This window comes from Anguilla anguilla, chromosome 7 (genome assembly GCF_013347855.1).
Source record: "Anguilla anguilla isolate fAngAng1 chromosome 7, fAngAng1.pri, whole genome shotgun sequence".
NCBI lineage: Eukaryota > Metazoa > Chordata > Actinopteri > Anguilliformes > Anguillidae > Anguilla > Anguilla anguilla.
Window position 1 is genome coordinate 46,770,824 of NC_049207.1, and position 18,646 is coordinate 46,789,469.

General features: G+C 48.9%; 1 protein-coding gene across 1 annotated transcript in view; it reads right to left on the reverse strand.

Annotated features, from left to right (window-relative positions):
* Positions 1-447: 447 nt before the first annotated feature.
* LOC118231164 (SRSF protein kinase 3-like) overlaps positions 448-18,646 on the reverse strand; it is a 44,465-nt gene continuing 26,266 nt past the window's right edge. The window contains 15 exon segments of the mRNA XM_035424721.1: positions 448-2,956; positions 4,377-4,469; positions 7,187-7,256; positions 8,022-8,129; positions 9,534-9,634; positions 10,032-10,793; positions 11,466-11,754; positions 12,189-12,214; positions 12,731-12,896; positions 13,082-13,188; positions 13,757-13,844; positions 14,372-14,459; positions 15,117-15,225; positions 16,133-16,229; positions 16,231-16,285. Of these exon segments, the coding sequence (XP_035280612.1) occupies positions 2,772-2,956; positions 4,377-4,469; positions 7,187-7,256; positions 8,022-8,129; positions 9,534-9,634; positions 10,032-10,793; positions 11,466-11,754; positions 12,189-12,214; positions 12,731-12,896; positions 13,082-13,188; positions 13,757-13,844; positions 14,372-14,459; positions 15,117-15,225; positions 16,133-16,229; positions 16,231-16,285 (2,344 nt within the window). The 3' untranslated portion in view covers positions 448-2,771.

Consider the following 18,646-nt stretch of genomic DNA (forward strand, 5'->3'; position numbering starts at 1 on the left):
AGTTTTATTTTTTAAAGAAATTAATTAAAACATATTTAATTGTGACAAATTTTCAATAAATGGCATAATGTAATTAGCTGCGTCTTCTCATACAACTTCTTGTACAATAAATTACATAATTATTTCATTATTAAGCTGACACATCGTGCACCTCAAATTCACCAAATCATGTTTCTCAACCGAACTATCTAAATAAACCGCAACGTAAATAACGCCTCATTTCAATAAGTGAATTAATTGCAGGAAACCCTTGTCGGTCGTCTCTTAGGTGGTAAAATCAAACACTGCACGTTATGGAGAACAACTCATCAGCAGACTCTTTTATATGAGACTTCTAAAATTGATGTCACATTTATACACTCGCAAACATTTTCTTCTGGAGGCTTCTGCCGTGCAGAGAGACAGACACGTCAAAAAGTTCACAACAAAGCGAGGGAGGAGACATGGTTCGATTTCATCAGCAATTTTATTAAATCTGTCGATGAAAAACAGACAATAAGAGACGCGATTCTGTCGATGTCAGGAAGAACAGTCGGCATGGAGGAAAGAACGGTACGGGACGTGTGAGGGTGGCGTTTTGTGCAGAAACTCATTTTCGTAATTAGTTATTGCGAAAGAAAAGAAAAAGAAAGAAAATAGTGTGATCGATTTCATTACCAACACATAATGTATGTCCGAAAGGAGCAGCACTACTGTTGATGTAAGGGGGGTCCGACTAAAACATGACTAATGATAATAATAATTACAAAAAAATTAAATAAAAATAACATCTCTAAGAGACAAACAACCACCTCAACGCGGACGAGATTCTGTCACTGTCACAACACCACAGAAATAATTTCCTTTTCTTTTTTCCTTTTTTCTTTAAATTAATTAAAGTTTATTTTAAAAATATTTCACCTTCTACTTATTTATTGCAAAAATAGGCAACTGGACAAATGGTAAATGCGAGAGGCGGAATGGGAGAGAAATTGGCACAGGGCGAACTGCAGGCATGTGCAGTACTGTTGCCAGCCACGGGGTGGCGCCGGAGGGATGTAGCGCCAGCTCTTCACGCCACCGGGCGTCCAATGAGATCTCGATGACAAAATGCGGGGCCTTTCTTCCTCTGAGCGACCACAACAAATCGGTCCGTCCCCCAGTCAGTTCTGCGTCACAGTATTATGTACAAAGTTTTATCCCTGAACAAATGTACAAAGTCAAGTGCAACCACCTCCATTTCAAAAAATCGCTTTTGGGAAAATTCGATAAGGAGCATGGGGATTATAGGCAGGGAGAGGAGCGGACTGGTTAGATCTGAAAACATGCTGCGTTAGGAGAGGCAGGGAGGGCGTATCGATTTAGTATGTGAACTGGGTCAATTGTAGCGGCAAACAGTTGGGATGCAGGTAAGGGCGCATTGATCAGGGGGTTTAAATGTTTTCAAATCAATGGCATCGTTTCTGCTTCCCATTATGAAAAAGAAAATCAGAGAAAACAAACAAAATTAACAAACCTAACAAAACAAACTGGAAAAAAACAAATGGAACACCTGTCCATCGCGCATTCCAATTGTCAGCCTGCCAGCCGTCTCCATGGCTGCCTTTTACTATTTTACAACATAAAACTCTTCAGAGAAAAAGCAGTCATCTTTCCATTCTTCTCTGGTGCCCCCTGGTGTGTAGGAGGGCATCTTCCTCTCCCCTGGATTGAGGCATGCAGCTGAGTGTGAGGGAGGGAGGGGAGCGGGTGTTTGAAAAGTTCAGCAGCACTTTTGGGGCCCTCAGTATGGGGTTACAGAGTTCTGTGGAGGGTGGTACAGGGAGGTGAGAGAGGGGAGGGGAACGGCACTGTGTTTTCGGAAAAATTAGTGAAAAATTGTGTCAAAAGTATGGGATTTTACCCTCAAAAGGGGGGTGGGGGGTCGGACAGAGATCAGGAGCTACAGATCCAAACTTCAAATCCAGTTTGACGGTTCAGGGAACTCCGGAGAGAACTTTAGCCGGCGGCCCACTATGTCCTCTGAGCATGGTGCACCCTCTGCTGGACGGGAGGTCAAAGTGCAGATTGTACATCTGTGATTCTTCCCTGGCTGAAACTTTGCGGAAGACGACCCGCCATCGCAGCAAACGGTGATCACCTGGCATGCAGCGTATCCTGCTTCCCAAAACCCAACCAACCCCATCCCCGCCAAATCCGACCATGCTAGGCTAATACACAAGCTACCTCTTTCCCTCCACCCCAGAGCATGCGTCTCTAGTCCCCAGAGTCCTGATCAGAGGGTGGGTAACTGGGGGCAGGGTGGGGATGGGAGTGGGCCTGGTCTGTGGGTTTGCGTTTGAGAACTCTGCATGGTCCCATTTGAGGAAGACCAAAAAAAAAAAAAAAGATTTCCACTCTCTCCCCCCCTCCCTCCCTCCCTCCCTCCTCATTCCAAAGGGCTTGTAGCCATAGCAACACTTTTGGACCCACCCCCATGACATGCAGAGGGAGGGGGAACGGGAGGGGGTGTGGCTGTCTTAAGGCTGTCTCCGCCTGGGACACACAGCTTCACTCGTCCCATGTGGGGACCTGGGACCTGCCTCCGTGTGTGTGCGTGTGTGTGTGCGTGTGTGCGTGTGCACATGCATGTGCGTGTGTATGAGTGGGGTCCAGTTCCCTTCCCCTCTACTCTCAAACCTCCCCGCCATTAAAACAACCCCTCCCACCCCCAACCCCCCCCCCCCCCCCCCACACCCCAGTCCTTGTGAGGCGCAGCTGTTTCCGGAGGCCACCACCAGGGGGCGGTGGCGCTATGAGCTGAGCCAGGGGTGGAGGAGGCAGTCAGCGGCCGAGGCCCTCTTCTCCGGCACCATTTCCAGCATGGGCTGAAGGAAGTGGGTGAAGTGTCCCGCGTCCTCGTGCACCCAGCCGTACTTCTCCACCAGCACGTCGAACAGAGACCAGGGCTTCAGCTTGGTGATGTGCCGCAGTTCGCCTGTAGGGGGCAGCAGAGAGCAAAGCTCAGAGACCACGGTGGTGTGAAAGCTGGAAACAGTCACGTCCAACATCTGAATCACATCCACTCAAACCACACACACTTAACATGGACAAAGAGGGTCCACGGATGCTCGCAATTTTTGCCTCAGTTCAATTTTCTAAATCAGTCCCGCAATTGGAAAATAAAATAGCAAAATGGTCTCAAAGTATTGATAGGTTCATAGGCATCACCAGCAGTCGTTGCAAAAATGCAGTTTACAATACACACTCTCTATATGAGTTTGTGTGTCGATATCGTTAATGTCTGAGATCTGTACCGTATCTAAGCACGGTATGTACCTGAGCAGATGAGAACATTCCATCAGGTGTGGAGTGAGCCACTGGTGCTCAGTTAGATTTACTCATCAGTGTTGTGCTGAGTTTGTAGCTTTACTCAAGCAACCATTTTGGTTTTATTGTGGTTTGTGCATTTCATTTTTCACATTTGTCTCGCAGTTTGGAACTCCCAGTGACGCTCACGCCGCAAGGCTCGTTACAGCCTCCGCTGCGGTTTCAGGAGCGCTGAAGACGAGGCTGCGCCCTCCTCCTGAACACGGCCCGGGCGATGCTAACGGCGGCTACGCTTGGGCCCTGAGGGGCTGCGGCTGCAGTCACTGGCAGCGGCGGCAGTGATGCATCAGCAGTCTGAGCAGCCCAGCTGAACACTCCCTCTGCAGCTCCAGTGTTCAGTTAGGCAGTCAGTGTTCGGCTAGCTGTCAATGTTCAGTTAGCATTCAGTGTTCAGCTAGCAGTGTTCAGTTAGCATTCAGTGTTCAGCTAGCAGTGTTCAGTTAGCATTCAGTGTTCAGCTAGCAGTCAATGTTCAGCTAGCTGTCAGTGTTCAGTCAGCAGTTAGCGTTCATTGTTCAGCTAGCAGTCAGCAGGACTGTAAGTAGGCCCTTTAAGTTCAACAACAGTCTCCTCTAAACAGACTCAGTCAGCCTAAGACCAGGAAGTCTATCTACTTCCATGGAGGAAAGTCCAATGTTTCACAATGTGAACGGATGATTATTATGTATCATTGTGCATTACTCAAACCATGCACTATGGTTCCAGGCTTGCAGAAGTTAGCTTACATTTAGTGCTCTAGCGCTTGATGTTGTACATACACTCGGTGGTCTGGGAATGTTTTTAACCAGGTCAGGCATTGTTTCTTGCGCAACTGGTGGATGCACTTACGTTCTCTTTCATTGGTAAGAGTGTCTGCTAAATTAATGTACTGTAGGCTAATTTTATGAGAGCAAATGTTTATATGTGATTGCTCGCATGTAAAGATGCTTCTCGTGTTTGACTGAAGGGAGAAGGGAGAACCAGGATAGCTCTGGTCCAGCCGTCGCACTTCCTCCTCCCCTCCAGCAGGGGGCGGCGCTGCCGTTTACCTGTCTTGGTGAAGAACTCGCGGCTGTACCTCCCAGCGGCGGCCACTTTGCGCGGCACCTTCCCCAGCAGCTCGATGATCATAGCGATGTGGTCTGAGCGGCGCGAGGCACGCCGGAGAAAAAAAACGACACCACCACACAACAGGACACGGACGCACACAGTCAGTCAGGCATGCGCACACACAGGCACCGGGGAAACGTGGGGGAAACGCTGCCACCCGGTGGCACAGGACAGAATTACAGCTATCCCACTGTCTACAATGAGGACATTCTGTTTCTTAAGTGCTACTTTTTCTTGCCAGGACCTTCTCATCTGCACATGTCCCAGGTTTCAGTTTTCCGCCAATTATTAAGTCAGTCAGCGCTAATTACACCTTGGAACCTAATTAGCGTTGTTTTTGGTGAGGAATTTGGACAGACAGCGGACGCCTGAGGCCTGAAAACGAGTGGAAAGCCGTACCGCTAAAAAAGAAAAAGAAAAAAAAGAAACACATGGGGAATGAGGCATGTCCTGACACCCACGCCCAGTTCCCGATAAAGATCTTATTCAATCCTCCTTTTCTCTGGAAACGACTGTCCTCAGATCCACCCACGCAGACTGAGAGCTGGATTACCCACAGTCACTCAGACTTGAGTTCCACCCCAAAAACCATCTCTGACAGTGATTAAGCCCTGAGACAGCAGACCCGGGGGCACAAGGGGCAAATTTAACACACCCCCCCCCCCCCGCCCCCTCCTTCTTCCACACCCCCACTTATTTCAGCTCTGAGGATACGGGGGTACAAGAGGTAAAGGCAGCACATATTTTTTAATAACACCAGGGCGAGACGCTTAGAAGCTGGTGAGTCAGTCTAGCACTGGCTGCTGATGTATATCTCAAATATACTGTAAAAGTGACATTTAACAGTAAAATAACATGGGTAACATATTTGGGAAACTGGCTGTTCGTCGAATCACGGTGACACAGGTTTGAATCCCTGCATGTTGGCTCGAACTGGGTCGTGATTCCCGTGATATGGTACGGCTGTTCCCCCGTTTCAGTGGGTCCTGTCCTTTTCCATCTGTCTTTCTGTCTGTCTGTCTGTCTGTCTGTCCCTGTGTCCAGCCGGGCGTCCTTGCCCCACGTTTCCACCAGTGCGTTTAAAAACAGCACTACCTCTGCGGTTGAAGAATTCCCGGGAATATTTTCCGGAGAGTGCAAAGTGTCTTGGGATACAGCCCAGGAGCTCAATGATGTGGGCTATGTGGTCTATGGAGGAGAGAGGGAGAGGCACGAGGGAGGGAGAGAGAGAGAGAGAGAGAGAGAGAGAGAGAGAGAGGGAGGGAGAGAAGGAGAGATAGAGAGAGAGAGGGAGGGAGAGAGAGAGAGAGGGAGGATGGAGGGAAAGAAAGAGAGAGGGAAAAAGAAAGGGAAGGCAGGAGGGAAGAAAGAAGGAAAAGGGGAGCAAAAGTGAGAAAAGGAGAGAGGGAGGGAGGGAAGGAGAGAGAGAAAGAGCGCAGTGTTAGTCATTCCCACACCAGCGGAAGTGAGATAGAGAGAGAGAAGAGGTAAAGAAAGAAAATCATGCTCTGTCATAAAGCACAAGACCTCTTGACTTTAATCACACTTGTGTAAATATTATATCCATATTTTCTCTTAACTCTGTAGTATCAGCCTATGCATGTGAAGGGATATGTAACGCTGAAATTAAATACACATGCAACAGTGCGCACCAAAATCCTGTCCCACCTCGCTGAATTAGTGTGATTGGATTTGTGTCAAAGCCTAAAAATAACCGAATAAAGAATGTTTTTTTAATGAATGAACGCATCTGCTATCACAGAATGAAAGGGCAGCACATTCTCCATGTGGGTCTCTATAGTTACGGGTTTACCTGGGGATTATGGGGGTTAGTCAGGTGCAGCAGCGAGCAGGTGAGTCAGAGAGAGAGACAGCGATGTGAATAGACGCAGATGAACTGGGATTCAGTAACAGAGCAGGTAATATGGGGTGAGAGAGAGAGAAAGGGAGAGAGATGAGAGCTTGCTGGGTGGTGAATGAAGGACAGAATGAATGAATGAACTAATGAACGAGAGAGTGAGAGAGAAGGGACAGAGAGAGGATGGATTTAGGGGAGAGTGAGTGAGTGAATGAGAGAGGAGAGGGTTGAAATTTAGAGAATGGGTGAATGAGAGGGAGACTGTGCATAGGGAGGATGGTGACAGACAGAGAGAGTGTATTTAAGGAATGGAATGATTGGGTCAGGAAAGGGGAGCGTGTTTCGGAGTTGGGGGGGTGGGGGTCATATAGAGTGATGAGTTTGAAAACGGAGAGTGTGAGAGCCAAGGCCCCATGAGAGACGTGACGCAGGGATGAGGTCAGAGGGCAAAGGTCGGGGAGCTGCAAATCGCAGTCCTTTCTCACTCCTTAGCGGCTCAGCTCGTGCTGACGGACTGTGCCTCTGCTATTGTTTTCGCAAGTGTTTCTGTGGGAAACGATCCAGTGGAGCTAACCTTGAAGCTCAAATTCAACTTCTAAAGATCAACGGTCCAAGTTCAAATGTAGAGTACAGACACAAAAACAAAAATCACAAAAACAAAAGCAGTTATTACACTATATATCTAAAATGTACGATATAATCAGTGTGTTCCGGTTTTAGATTAAAATTCAATTCAGCTGAACAACAACTAAACAAATATCAATGGAGTTTCTGAGCTCAAGTGCCCACTGCTAGCTGTTGTTCTCTTAAAGCCCACCAGGGGGTGTGAGTGAGTCAGTGTTTGCGCGACTGTGCCAGCTTGAGCGGTCACTGGGGGGTCTGGGGATTTACCTTCATCCCGGGAGTAGTCTTCTCCAGAGTGGGGCTCGAAGAGGTAGTCCCCTGTGGCCAACTCAAACGCCTGGAGGTGAGAGAGAGAGGGGGGGGAGGGGGGGGTGAGAAGGAGAGAGACAGAGAGAAAGGGGGGAGAGAAGGAGAGAGACAGAGAGAAAGGTGGGAGAGAGAGATTAGTGCGTGGACATATGTGCATGCATGCAGATGTGTGTACAGGTATGTGCGTGTGCGTGTATATTTGTGTGTGAATGGGATTGCGTACGTGTGTGTGCACATTTGTGTATGTGACTGCGATTGTGAATGTGAGTGTGTGCATGTGCGTGTGTATTTGTGTGTGTGAATGCAATTGTGTATGTGGGTGTGAGTGTGTATGTGTGTGTTTGTGTGGGCGATTTCACCACCCTGCTCTCAACCATCAGTGTGTTGGGTGCCTGGGGGAGAAAGGGGGGGGGAGGAAGGGGGGGGGGGGGGCAAACCTGTGTTCTCAACAAAATCACACCCACCGTTTCACCAGGGACCGGCCCTTTCACAGTAAACCACTGCATTCTCCCATAATAACATATTCTGGACACATCAGCATGCTATCTGTAACTCACAATAGCTGCATGACTCCTCTGTCAGCACAAAATATTTCCCAGAAATATAATTTAATATTATTCAGTGGAAAAAATACAATACACTGTCCCATCCCCCCAGAAAACTCTCAGTCTGTCACAAGAACAGCATTCTCCTGAGCGACCAGAACATTCTGCAGCATCCACTGTGACCAGTTTGATTGACACAGGGACGGGCCAATGGCATGTCTCAGAGTCAGAGTGTGGCGGTTTCTCACCATGCAGGCAGTGCTCCAGATGTCAGCTGGCGTGCTGTAACCCGCCCCTATCAGGACCTCGATGGAGCGGTATTGTCGAGTCTGGATATCCTCCGTGAAATGCTTGTGCTGAGAGAGAGAGGGAGAGAGAGAGAGTGAGGGGGGAGACGGGGGGGGGGGGGGAGAGAGTGAGAGGGAGGAAAGGAGGGAGGCAGGCAGAGAAAGGAAGAGAGAACAAAAATGAGAAAAAGAGAGCGATATGCTCTGCTTACAAAAGTACTGCTCCTGCATATTATAAAAATACTTCTTGATTCCTAAAATGCAACAGCAACATCTGACAACTCCAGTCACGAAAAATCCTATTTAAATTCCTGAATCGTTCAAAGTGACAAAAAAACAAAATGAAGGGAGGACAGGGAGAGAGAGAGACTACGGGGCTAGCACTGGAAGTACCCTAGCAGTGAATGCTGTGGATTGCATGTCCTTTGGCAAATTAGCTTAGCTGGAGAGTTTGTCAGACAATCACACAGAGGCTGGGGAAGTATTTAGTGTTGAGGGTACTTAAAACAATAATAAAAACATTACCATAGATTTAATCAAAATGTAATCTAATTATAAATATGAATCCATTGCACATACACACACACACGCACGCATTCACACATCCACCAACAAGCACAAACACATACAGGTGCACACCTACCCACCCACACACACACGTGCATATGCGCACACGTGCACACACACGCACGCTCAAATCTGATTCATATTTTGCACGACCTTTCAATGACTCAATCGGATTAGTGTTAAATTTCATTAGAAAATGTAATTGTTTGCTATTACCGCTGTAACCAAATTCCCGCGAAACTGGAGGAAACATTTCTGAGACATTATTAGACGTGTGCTAGCAGCTCGGCAGTCAACACAGTGCTGTGCTACAACAGACACCGATGAGTTTTTGCGATTTGGTTTCACGTACAAACTAGCCAGCTATCCCAGTTAAAAGAAATACCAGCACATTGACATTGCTGGAATTTATAGCAAAGTGACTTTCCACCTGCTGAAAAAAGTGTGAGATTGGGGCAATAGAACAGTATTTTATTATGAGATTTGGCTTCACTGTGCCTTAGTATGTTTTAAGACACACTGAAAAATATTGAAAAAAGGAAAACTTAAAAAAAAAATATTTGCACAGCTGTTCATGACTGTGGGATATATTATCACTTTCCAAAGCATCATTTCTTATTTCCACAATGAAAACACTGATAAGGATTTTTAACATCTGTAAGAATACTGATACTTTTTTTATCCCCATTCTTCACCCCGCCCCTCACTCACCACCCAGCATGCATTGCCCAGATCGGCGACCTCACTCACCACCCAGCATGCATTGCCCAGATCGGCGACCTCACTCACCACCCAGCATGCATTGCCCAGATCGGCGACCTCACTCACCACCCAGCATGCATTGCCCAGATTGGCGACCTCACTCTCCACCCAGCATGCATTGCCCAGATCGGCGACCTCACTCACCACCCAGCATGCATTGCCCAGATCGGCGATCTTCACTCTCAGGGTGTCGGCGTTGCGGGGGTCCAGGGGGTTCACCAGCAGGTCTGCTGCTCGAGCCTTTCCTGTGAGGGGGGGAGGGGTGGACAGTGTTACCCCCTTCAGCATCAGCAATGATTTTTAAAAAACCCTGTCTGTTTCTTTGCCTTTTAGGTCTCTAACTCATGTTAAAATTTCTCATGTACTGTCTGTTTCATAACTCAAAGCAGCGAATAAAGTTGGTTCCAAAACCCAACAGATAAAAAACATAATTCTGGATAGTATTTTTTTTCTGCTGTCCCAGAGAATTACATGTATTTTTTTGCACATTTGTAGGTTTATGCACGATGATCGCTCATTTTAGTGAGTTTGAGGTGAGGTGGAATCTGTGATATTGTACCTGCAAGTGACCGGGGCTCTAAGGCTACAGGTGCGACTGTGCAGAGACACAGGTGAGGCGGTGCCTGTGGGCGTGTCCCTCACCTTTGGGCGTGTCCCCCGTGCTGGAGGAGGACACGGTGCGGCTGCGGTCGGAGGCGGGGCTGTACGCGGGCGGGACCCTGGGGACGGGGGCGCAGGGGTTGCCGGGCGAGGGGTCGAGGGGCAGCTCCGGGTACCGTGGAGAGGTGCCCCGGTGGCGCCCCCCATTGGTCAGGACGGGCGTCTCGCCGTTGAAGAGCTCGCAGGAGGAGCTGACGGAGCCGTCTCTGTCCGTGGTGCTGATCTCCGACTCCACCAGGGGGCAGAGCATGGTCCCTCTCAGGCCCCTCTCCTCCGCCCCCTGCACCACGTGCCCGTTCGTTTTAGAGCTGTCCTTGCGGCTCGGGGTGGAAGAGTTCACCAGCTGTTCACCCCCTTCCTCACCATTCTGCTCCTTCTCACCATCCTCACCTCTGCCGTTCCTTTTCTCCTCTCTCTCCTCTGTTTTTGTCTCCTCCTCTTTTAACACCTCCTGCTTTGGCTCTTTTGTCTCCTCCTTCACCACTGTGGGTTCCTGGTCTTCATCATCATCATCGTCGTCGTCATCATCATCATCCTCCTCCTCCTCCTCCTCCTCGTCCTCCTCAGTGTCTTCCTCCTGCTCCACCCCTTCCTCTTTCGCCTCCTGGCCCACCTGCTCTCCCTCCGCCCCACCCCCATCCCCTGCTGGGGTGGAGGCCTCTGTCTCTGTTTTTGGGTTCCCATCCTGCTGTGGGGTTTCTGTAGAGGAGGACACCTGTACATCCTGCTGCTGTGTGTCTGCACCTACACACACACACACACACACACACACACACACAGAAACACATTCACACGATGAACCATCAACGAAAAAAAACGAAACAATTTGCATTGAAGTCAAATATGAAAGGAAAAACGTGTCAAACCGAGTCAAGCGTGTGGCCCGAGCTGCAGTGTCACGGCCTCTTCTGGGAAACAGACTTACAAATCCACTCAAATTCAAATTCAAACTCAAATGGAGCTTTATTGGCATGAAAAATAAAGCCACCATGCCAAAACACACACATATGCACACACACACTCACACATATGCACACACACACACACACATATGCACACACACACACACACATATGCACACACACACTCACACACACACACACATATGCACACACACACACACACATATGCACACACACACTCACACACACACACACACACTCACACACGGCACACACACACTCACACACACACACACATATGCACACACACACACACACATATGCACACACACACTCACACACGGCACACACACACTCACACACACACACACATATGCACACACACACACACACACACATATGCACACACACACACACACATATGCACACACACACTCACACACACACACACGCACACACACACACACACGGCACACGTAATTTATCTATTGTCGTTGGTCTGTAAAACACTCACACGTGTGGTTCGTGAGTCTCGCCGGACGCCTGTCTGTCTCCCCGTCCCCGTGCTCCCCCTCTCCCTCCTCGTCCTCGTACTCTTCCTCGTCCTCCTCGTCCTCCTCGTTGTCGTCGTCGCTCTCGGCCTGGGCCACGCCCGGGCAGGGCGGGGAGCTGTGGGTGGGGCTCTGTTGCTCCGCCTCTCGCTCCAGGGCCTCGATCTCCTGCATCCGCCTCTCCAGGAGCTCCGCCTGCCGCTTCTGCTTCTTCCTCAGTTTCTTCTTCTTGTTTTTGGAGATCTTCCCCACCTGGAAGCAGCAGACAGACGGGCGGACAGACGGGCGGACAGTTAGGCGTCACACGGAAATGCTTCATCATTCGTATTTCTGCATGTTCTCCTGGTAAAACGGTTGCAGTATTTCATTCATAGATAGGATAGGTCAGGTTTGGTGAAAAGAGCGTTTCCGGAGCGATGTGGGTGGCTGCGCTCGAAATGCGACTGAAAAATAAACTGAATAAAGCTGCTGAATAAAAGCTTTGCTGAGAAAAAGAGTTGCTGACTGAAGAGGACATTCATAGCACAGACCAAGAGAGCATGATGGGATTAGGGGGTGGAGTCTGCAGAGAGCAACCTGCAACCATTGAGTGTTTTTTTATACGTGTATACGTGTATGTGCGCATACGCGAGTGGGTGCATGTGTGCTGAGAGAGAGAATTACAGAGCAACGAGACCACGACTCACCGGCTTGAGCTGAGGTGCTGTGCTGACTGGAAGAGAGAGAGAGAGAGAGAGAGGGAGAGAGAGAGGGAGAGGGAGAGGAGAGAGGGAGATTCATCATCACCACGAATGCAAAAATAACAGCTCTACATTAGTGTCCTGGATCCACAGTAATCAACCTTCTCCCGTGCGTTTCCTGAGAGTTTAAAAGCGGCTGACACTGCCTCCGGTTTCTGTGTACATGGCCCTACAACATCAGGATCAGAGGTGGAAAGTCCAGGGGTCAGGAAGTAAAACTCCCGCCTCGTGTTTCTTCCACCCATGAACTCAGCCAGCTGATTTCACTTAATTAGTTCTACCTCCTGGCTGAAGAACTGTAGCAAATCCAGGTGGTTGGAACGAAATTCTGGGCAGGAGTTTCACTTTCCGAACCTGGATTTTCCACCTCTGCTCAGGACTGACAGGGCCCAGGCAGACGTGTTCATCTCACGACTGTACCCCTGCCGGGCCCCGTTTGGCTGCGGCGCGCGGGGGGGGGGTACAGGGGGGGTGAAAGCGGGGGGTACCTGCGGATCCGGACGGAGGCGGGGCCCCAGCTTTCTGCCACTCGGTGGCCTCCACGGCCATCCGGCGCACGAAGGCGTCGTCCACGCACATGAGGATGTTCTCCGGCTTGATGTCCGTGTGGATGATCTTGCACTTGCTGTGCAGGTAGTCCAGCCCCTGCAGAACCTGCCGGAAAGGACGGAGCCTCAGACGCGGCGTCGATCGTTAAAAGAAATACAGCAGCCGCCGTTTCAGAAACCCACTCCAGCCAGACCACCTTAGAAATCACACTAGAGACCATATAACAAACCAGGTCAAAAACCGGAAGAGAAAGCAGATCCAAAACTGAATCAGACACGTGTGTGCGTTACCTGTCGAATGATGCTCTTCACGCATGGAAGAGGCAGGCCCTGGTAGTTGGACTTGATGATCCATTTGAGTAGATGGTGCCCCAGGACTTCAAAGACCATGCACACATCTAACCGCAGAGGTCAAGGGTCACAGACAGTACCAACACTCACTCGCTGATGAGGTCGCATCCTCTTTGTGCCTGGAGACAGCATACTGGCGTGTTGCACTTTTTGTACGTCTGCTAAATAAATGTAATGTAATGTAATGTTAACAGAACCCATATACTGTAGAACCAGACGTAACACTCGTTAATATATAGTGCTTTCAGCCAGTCTGAGTCTTACCACAGATTCTACTCAATGCACTAATCTGCTTCCAGTAAAACATGGACTGACTCAAACCGCTATGTAATATGAATGTTATAGGGTTCCATTTCTCCACAAAAACAACACTTGTCACACTCTGTCAGCTGGCAGTGCCATACAGTGGTTAGGGAACTGGGTTTATGGCTCAAAGGTTGCAGGTTCAATTCCCAGATGGGACACTGCCATTGTCCAGCCAATCTAAACTGATTTTCTCCAGTAAAACTGCCAGCTGTATAAATGGATCATATGTGAAATGTACACAGTGCAATAAGAGCATCGGCTAAAGGCCTAACTGCAATTTTTTCTTGGACTCATTTTATTTAAGGATACGGATGCCGTTAACCCCAGAGATCTTGAAGTCGTCTATCAGCTGGACCACCATGTCCTTATTGGGGTCAGCGGGGTCACTCTCCCGAACCTGGGGACACAGAGCGGTGCAGAGGGTCATTTTAAACTCCACATCTTATGTGCTCTGGTTAAGCTTCCGTGATGCTATTCAGTGGTTCTGCCAATAGAGCAACAATGAAGAGCTTCCATGACACTGATTCAATGGTTCTGAATAGATTAACGCTGAACAGAGCTGAATTAAATATCGAGACTGAAAAAGAGAGAGACACACAGAGAGAGAACAGGAAGAGGAGAGGGAGATAGACAGAAGGAAGTAGGGAGAGAGAAAAAGAGAGAGAGGGACAGAGAGAGAGAGAAAGAAGAGGAAAGAGAAGAGAAAGCAGGAGAAACAGAAGTAGGGAGGGAGAAAAAGAGAAAGAGGGACAGGGAGAGAGAAGGAAGAGGAAAGAGAATAGAAAGCTGGAGAGACAGAAGTAGGGAGAGAGAAAAAGAGAAAGAGGGACAGAGAGAGCGAGAGAAGGAAGAGGAGAGAGAAAAGAGGAGAGAAAGAGAGAGATTTGATGTAAAACATAGATCCACAGGGACAGAGTCACTCACACATCGCAGCAGTTTTATCTCGTCCAGCGCTGTCTCAGTGTAGTGCTGTGCGCTCTTCACCACCTTCATCGCCACAAAGCGCTTCCCCCTGGAACAGCACAGGGACACAGCACTGTGATACAGCACTCAAACAGCACTGTGATACAGCACTCAAACAGCACTGTGATACAGCACTCAAACAGCACTGTGATACAGCACTCAAACAGCACTGTGATACAACTTTCAAACAGCAGTGATACAGCACTCAAACAGCACTGTGATACAACACTCAAACAGCACAGTGATACTGCTCTCAAACAGCACTGTGATACAGCACTGTGATACAGCACTCAAACTGCACTGTGATACAGCTCTCAAACAGCACTGCGATACAGCACTGTGATACTGCTATCAAACAGCACTGTGATACAGCTCCAAAACAGCACTGTGATACAGCTCCTAAACAGCACTGTGATACAGCATTCAAACTGCACAGTGATACAGCTCTCAAACAACACTGTGATACAGACCTGTTTGTTCATCAATCTTATGGTGCTATGAGCCTGACTAGACTGCCTATACCCTAACAGCACTATAACCCTGACTAGGCCACTCATAACCTGACAGCACTGGGAGCCTGACTAGGCTTCTTATAACCAAACAGCACTATGAGCCTGATTAGGCTACTCATAACCCAACAGCCCTAGTGATGCTGGATTTGACGGAGCTGAAGCACAGGAGATGTCAGCGGGGCGTGGCGACTCACTGGATGTCCCAGCACAACCAAACGGTGGAGAAATGGCCCCACCCCAGCTTTCGGATCACATGGTATCTCCCGTTGAACAGGTCCCCGATCTTCACCGGGTGGTATCCTCCTACAGGGGGGGCATGGAGCGGTGGGGGAGGGGGAGAAAACACATCACTTTTACCACACAGGGATTCTTGGGAGAAGCTGTTTTACCACCCTGCACCAGTAATGGGTGTCAGATAAAGGGCTAAAATGCTATTCTTAAAGTGGGGACCCAGCACCAAATGGCAGACATTTTGGGAAAGTCAAAGTTAGCGGACAATTTAGGCGTTTAAGAAAAACGAAAATCCACACCACTTCAAAGATAACGTTATGTAAACACATTTAAGCATTAGTGATTCCGTACAACGACCATTTCTGGAAAAGGTCTACAGTTCTGAGACAGACCTTGGACGGTTTCTGTACAAGAGCAGGGATTCTGTCACAGAGACCTAATAAACTCAGAAAAAAATTTACATTTGGCACAGAGCTTAACCTTCAGCTGTCTGAGCCAGCTAATAAACCTTCAGACCACAGACACCGCCACTAAAGTGAATTAGGGTGAGGGTGAGGATAAGAGAGATGGAGGGAGAGAGGCAGAATGAGGGAGCAAGAGAAGGAGTGAGAAGAGAGGACGAGATGTTGTATCTAATGTTACACTATCTTAATTTCATGCCAATAAAGTACACTGAATTGAATTGATTGGATGGGTGGAGGGAGGGCAGGAGGAGGAGGGAAGGAGTGAGAGGGGGGGAGGGAGGTAGAAAAGGAGGGAAAGCATAAGAGAAAGGGAGAGGAAGAAGTTTTTAGGTTCCAACCTGGTGGCAGCCATTGTAACCGACAGAAGTCTTTTTAACTGTTTTTCAGAGAATCAAAGAGCTCTAAAGCTTCAGCGCAGAGAGAGGGAGAGAGAGAGAGAGAGAGAGAGAGAAGGAAGGGAAGAAAGAGAGTGCAAAAGAGAGGGAGAGGAGAAGAGAGAGACAGTGACCTCTGACCTTTGCAGTAATCGGCGGGGTCCTCCTGTTCCTCATCGTCGGACCCCAGGATCTCCTCCTCTCGCTCGGCCGGGGGTGTGGGCTCAGGGGCGGGGGGGCGGGGGTGGGGGAGGAGGGGGCGTCGCCAACGGGGCTTTCTGCTGCGTCTCAGGCCTGAGAGAGAGATCATCATCATCATCATCACTATTATATTATCATTAATATTATTACTCGGGCAATACTGTACCTATGTGTGATCATGACAATAAAGCACATTGAAATTCAGTGTGTCAGTGAGTCAGAGAGACAGAGAGAGAGAGAGAGAGAGAGAGAGAGAGAGAAAGTCAGCATACCAAGAAGCATACTGGCCACGCCCACTATCTCCCAAGTGACCAGACCCCCTCGGACTCCACCTCCAGGGCACGGCCAATAGCAGCCTCCTTTAATCTAGCGAAGGGCATCAGAGTCAGAGCGGATCTGTCCCTCTAATGGTACAGGGGTGTCGCCTCCCCTTATCTGCGCTGATACACTTACGATACGCACTCACACTCCGATGGGAGACGATAGCGGAGGCTTTTTGTGTTCCTCTACAAAGAAAAGGGGACGCAGACACTCTGAAAATGCACACGCACGCACACACACACACACACACACTCTCACACTCACACACACACATGCGCACACAAACGCCGCGCACATGCGCAACTGGAGCCTCCCAGCATGTTACCATGGAAACTGCGGAGCAGGGCAACAAGGAGTTAATCGCACAGATATGACTGCACAGCCGTACGGGATTATATGACTCACTCACACACACGCACACACGCATGCATGCATTCAAGCATACATGCATACACACACACACACAAGGTACATTGGAAAAATGCGATACCACAAGCAATCGCGTATCAGAAGTCATACGGACATGCGCGTTGTCTTTTGTATTACGTGCGACACATGCTGAATCAGCTACCTCCACTGTGTCAAATACACACATGCACACACTGTCTTTCTCTCTCTCTCACACACACAGACACACACACACAGACACACACATTCAAAAATATACACCTATCTGTCTGTGCACACATATCTGTCTGTGTTTATCAGAGTGAATGTGTGTGTGTGTGTGTGTGTGTGCGTGAGAGAGAGAGAGATAAAGAGAGAGTATGTACGTGAGAGTGCGAGTGTTTTTGTGTGCGCTCTCCGCAGTGCTAGCCCACACCATGCTAGCAGAGACAGGGGAGACGGTGAAACTCCATCAGAATACAGAATCGTTCAGCTGAAACCAGGAGAGCAACAATTCCAGCGTTCCACTTACTGAAAAACAAACCAGACTCCGAACGAACCGACGGCACTTCAATGGAGAAAGACGAAGGAGAAAAGCCTCGTTTCTCATTGGTCAGTCTTCATTTAAAAATCATATCTGATGGGCTCCATCTCATTTGGAGAGTATTTTTAACCTTTCACATTCAGGACTTCAATGCACTAACACCCATAGGTTCCCCAGTCCGATAGCACTGCCGACCCGACATGGCATTCAGTTCATTTCAATATTATTTGCACATTGCCTTTTTACATAGGCACTATCAAGGGTACACTTTAGAGAAAAACAAGACATAAAAAATCAGCAGGTAAGGGAAAGACTATATAAGAAGTGTGTATGTTTTATAGCACTTCTCTTATGCGACATAGATTCATTTTCATCGAAAGTGAAGATGAAATATTTTTCTTTTTAAATGACGGGTAAAAAGGGGGGAGGAAGACTCTTCACACCTTGAACAGGCATTCAGAGAGTGAACGTTACATTCCCCCAACTGACCCAGCCCAAACACGCACACACACACAGCTATACACACACACACGCACGCACCCCACACACACACACGTATATACACACATGCACACACACACACCTATATACACACACGCACACATACACACACCTAGACACACACACACATTCACACACACACAAACACACACTCAGTATGTTTGCAAGCCCGTTTCCATGTCCACAGAGAAAAGGCAGAAACAGCAAGCTATTACATGTGTGTGTGCGTGTGTGTGTGTGTGAGAGAGAGAGAGAGTGAGCGAGAGTTTGTGTCGGGTTAGATTAGAAGTGTGTGTGTGTGTGTGTGTGTGCGCGAGAGAGAGAGAGAGTGAGCAAGAGTTTGTGTCAGGTTAGGTTAGCAGTATGTGTGTGTGTGTGTGTGTGCGTGACATTCAGCACAGACAATCTGCACCTCTCCCTGCTCTCTCTCTCTGTAGTACTGCCAGCCCTGTGTCTCCACCCTGCTCATCTTGGCTAGGGGTGGGGGAGGTACAGGAGCCCAACAAAGCCACACCCTGCCCTGCCCCACCCACAGCCGGGGGCACCGAGCCACACCTTCACACAAAAAACATCCTTAAGAACAGAGAACGCTGCAAAACCCAGCCAGACGGTGCCCTGCCACCCCAAAACCCAGCCAGACAGGGCCCAGCCACCCCAAAACCCAGCCAGACAGGGCCTCACCACCCCAAAACCCAGCCAGA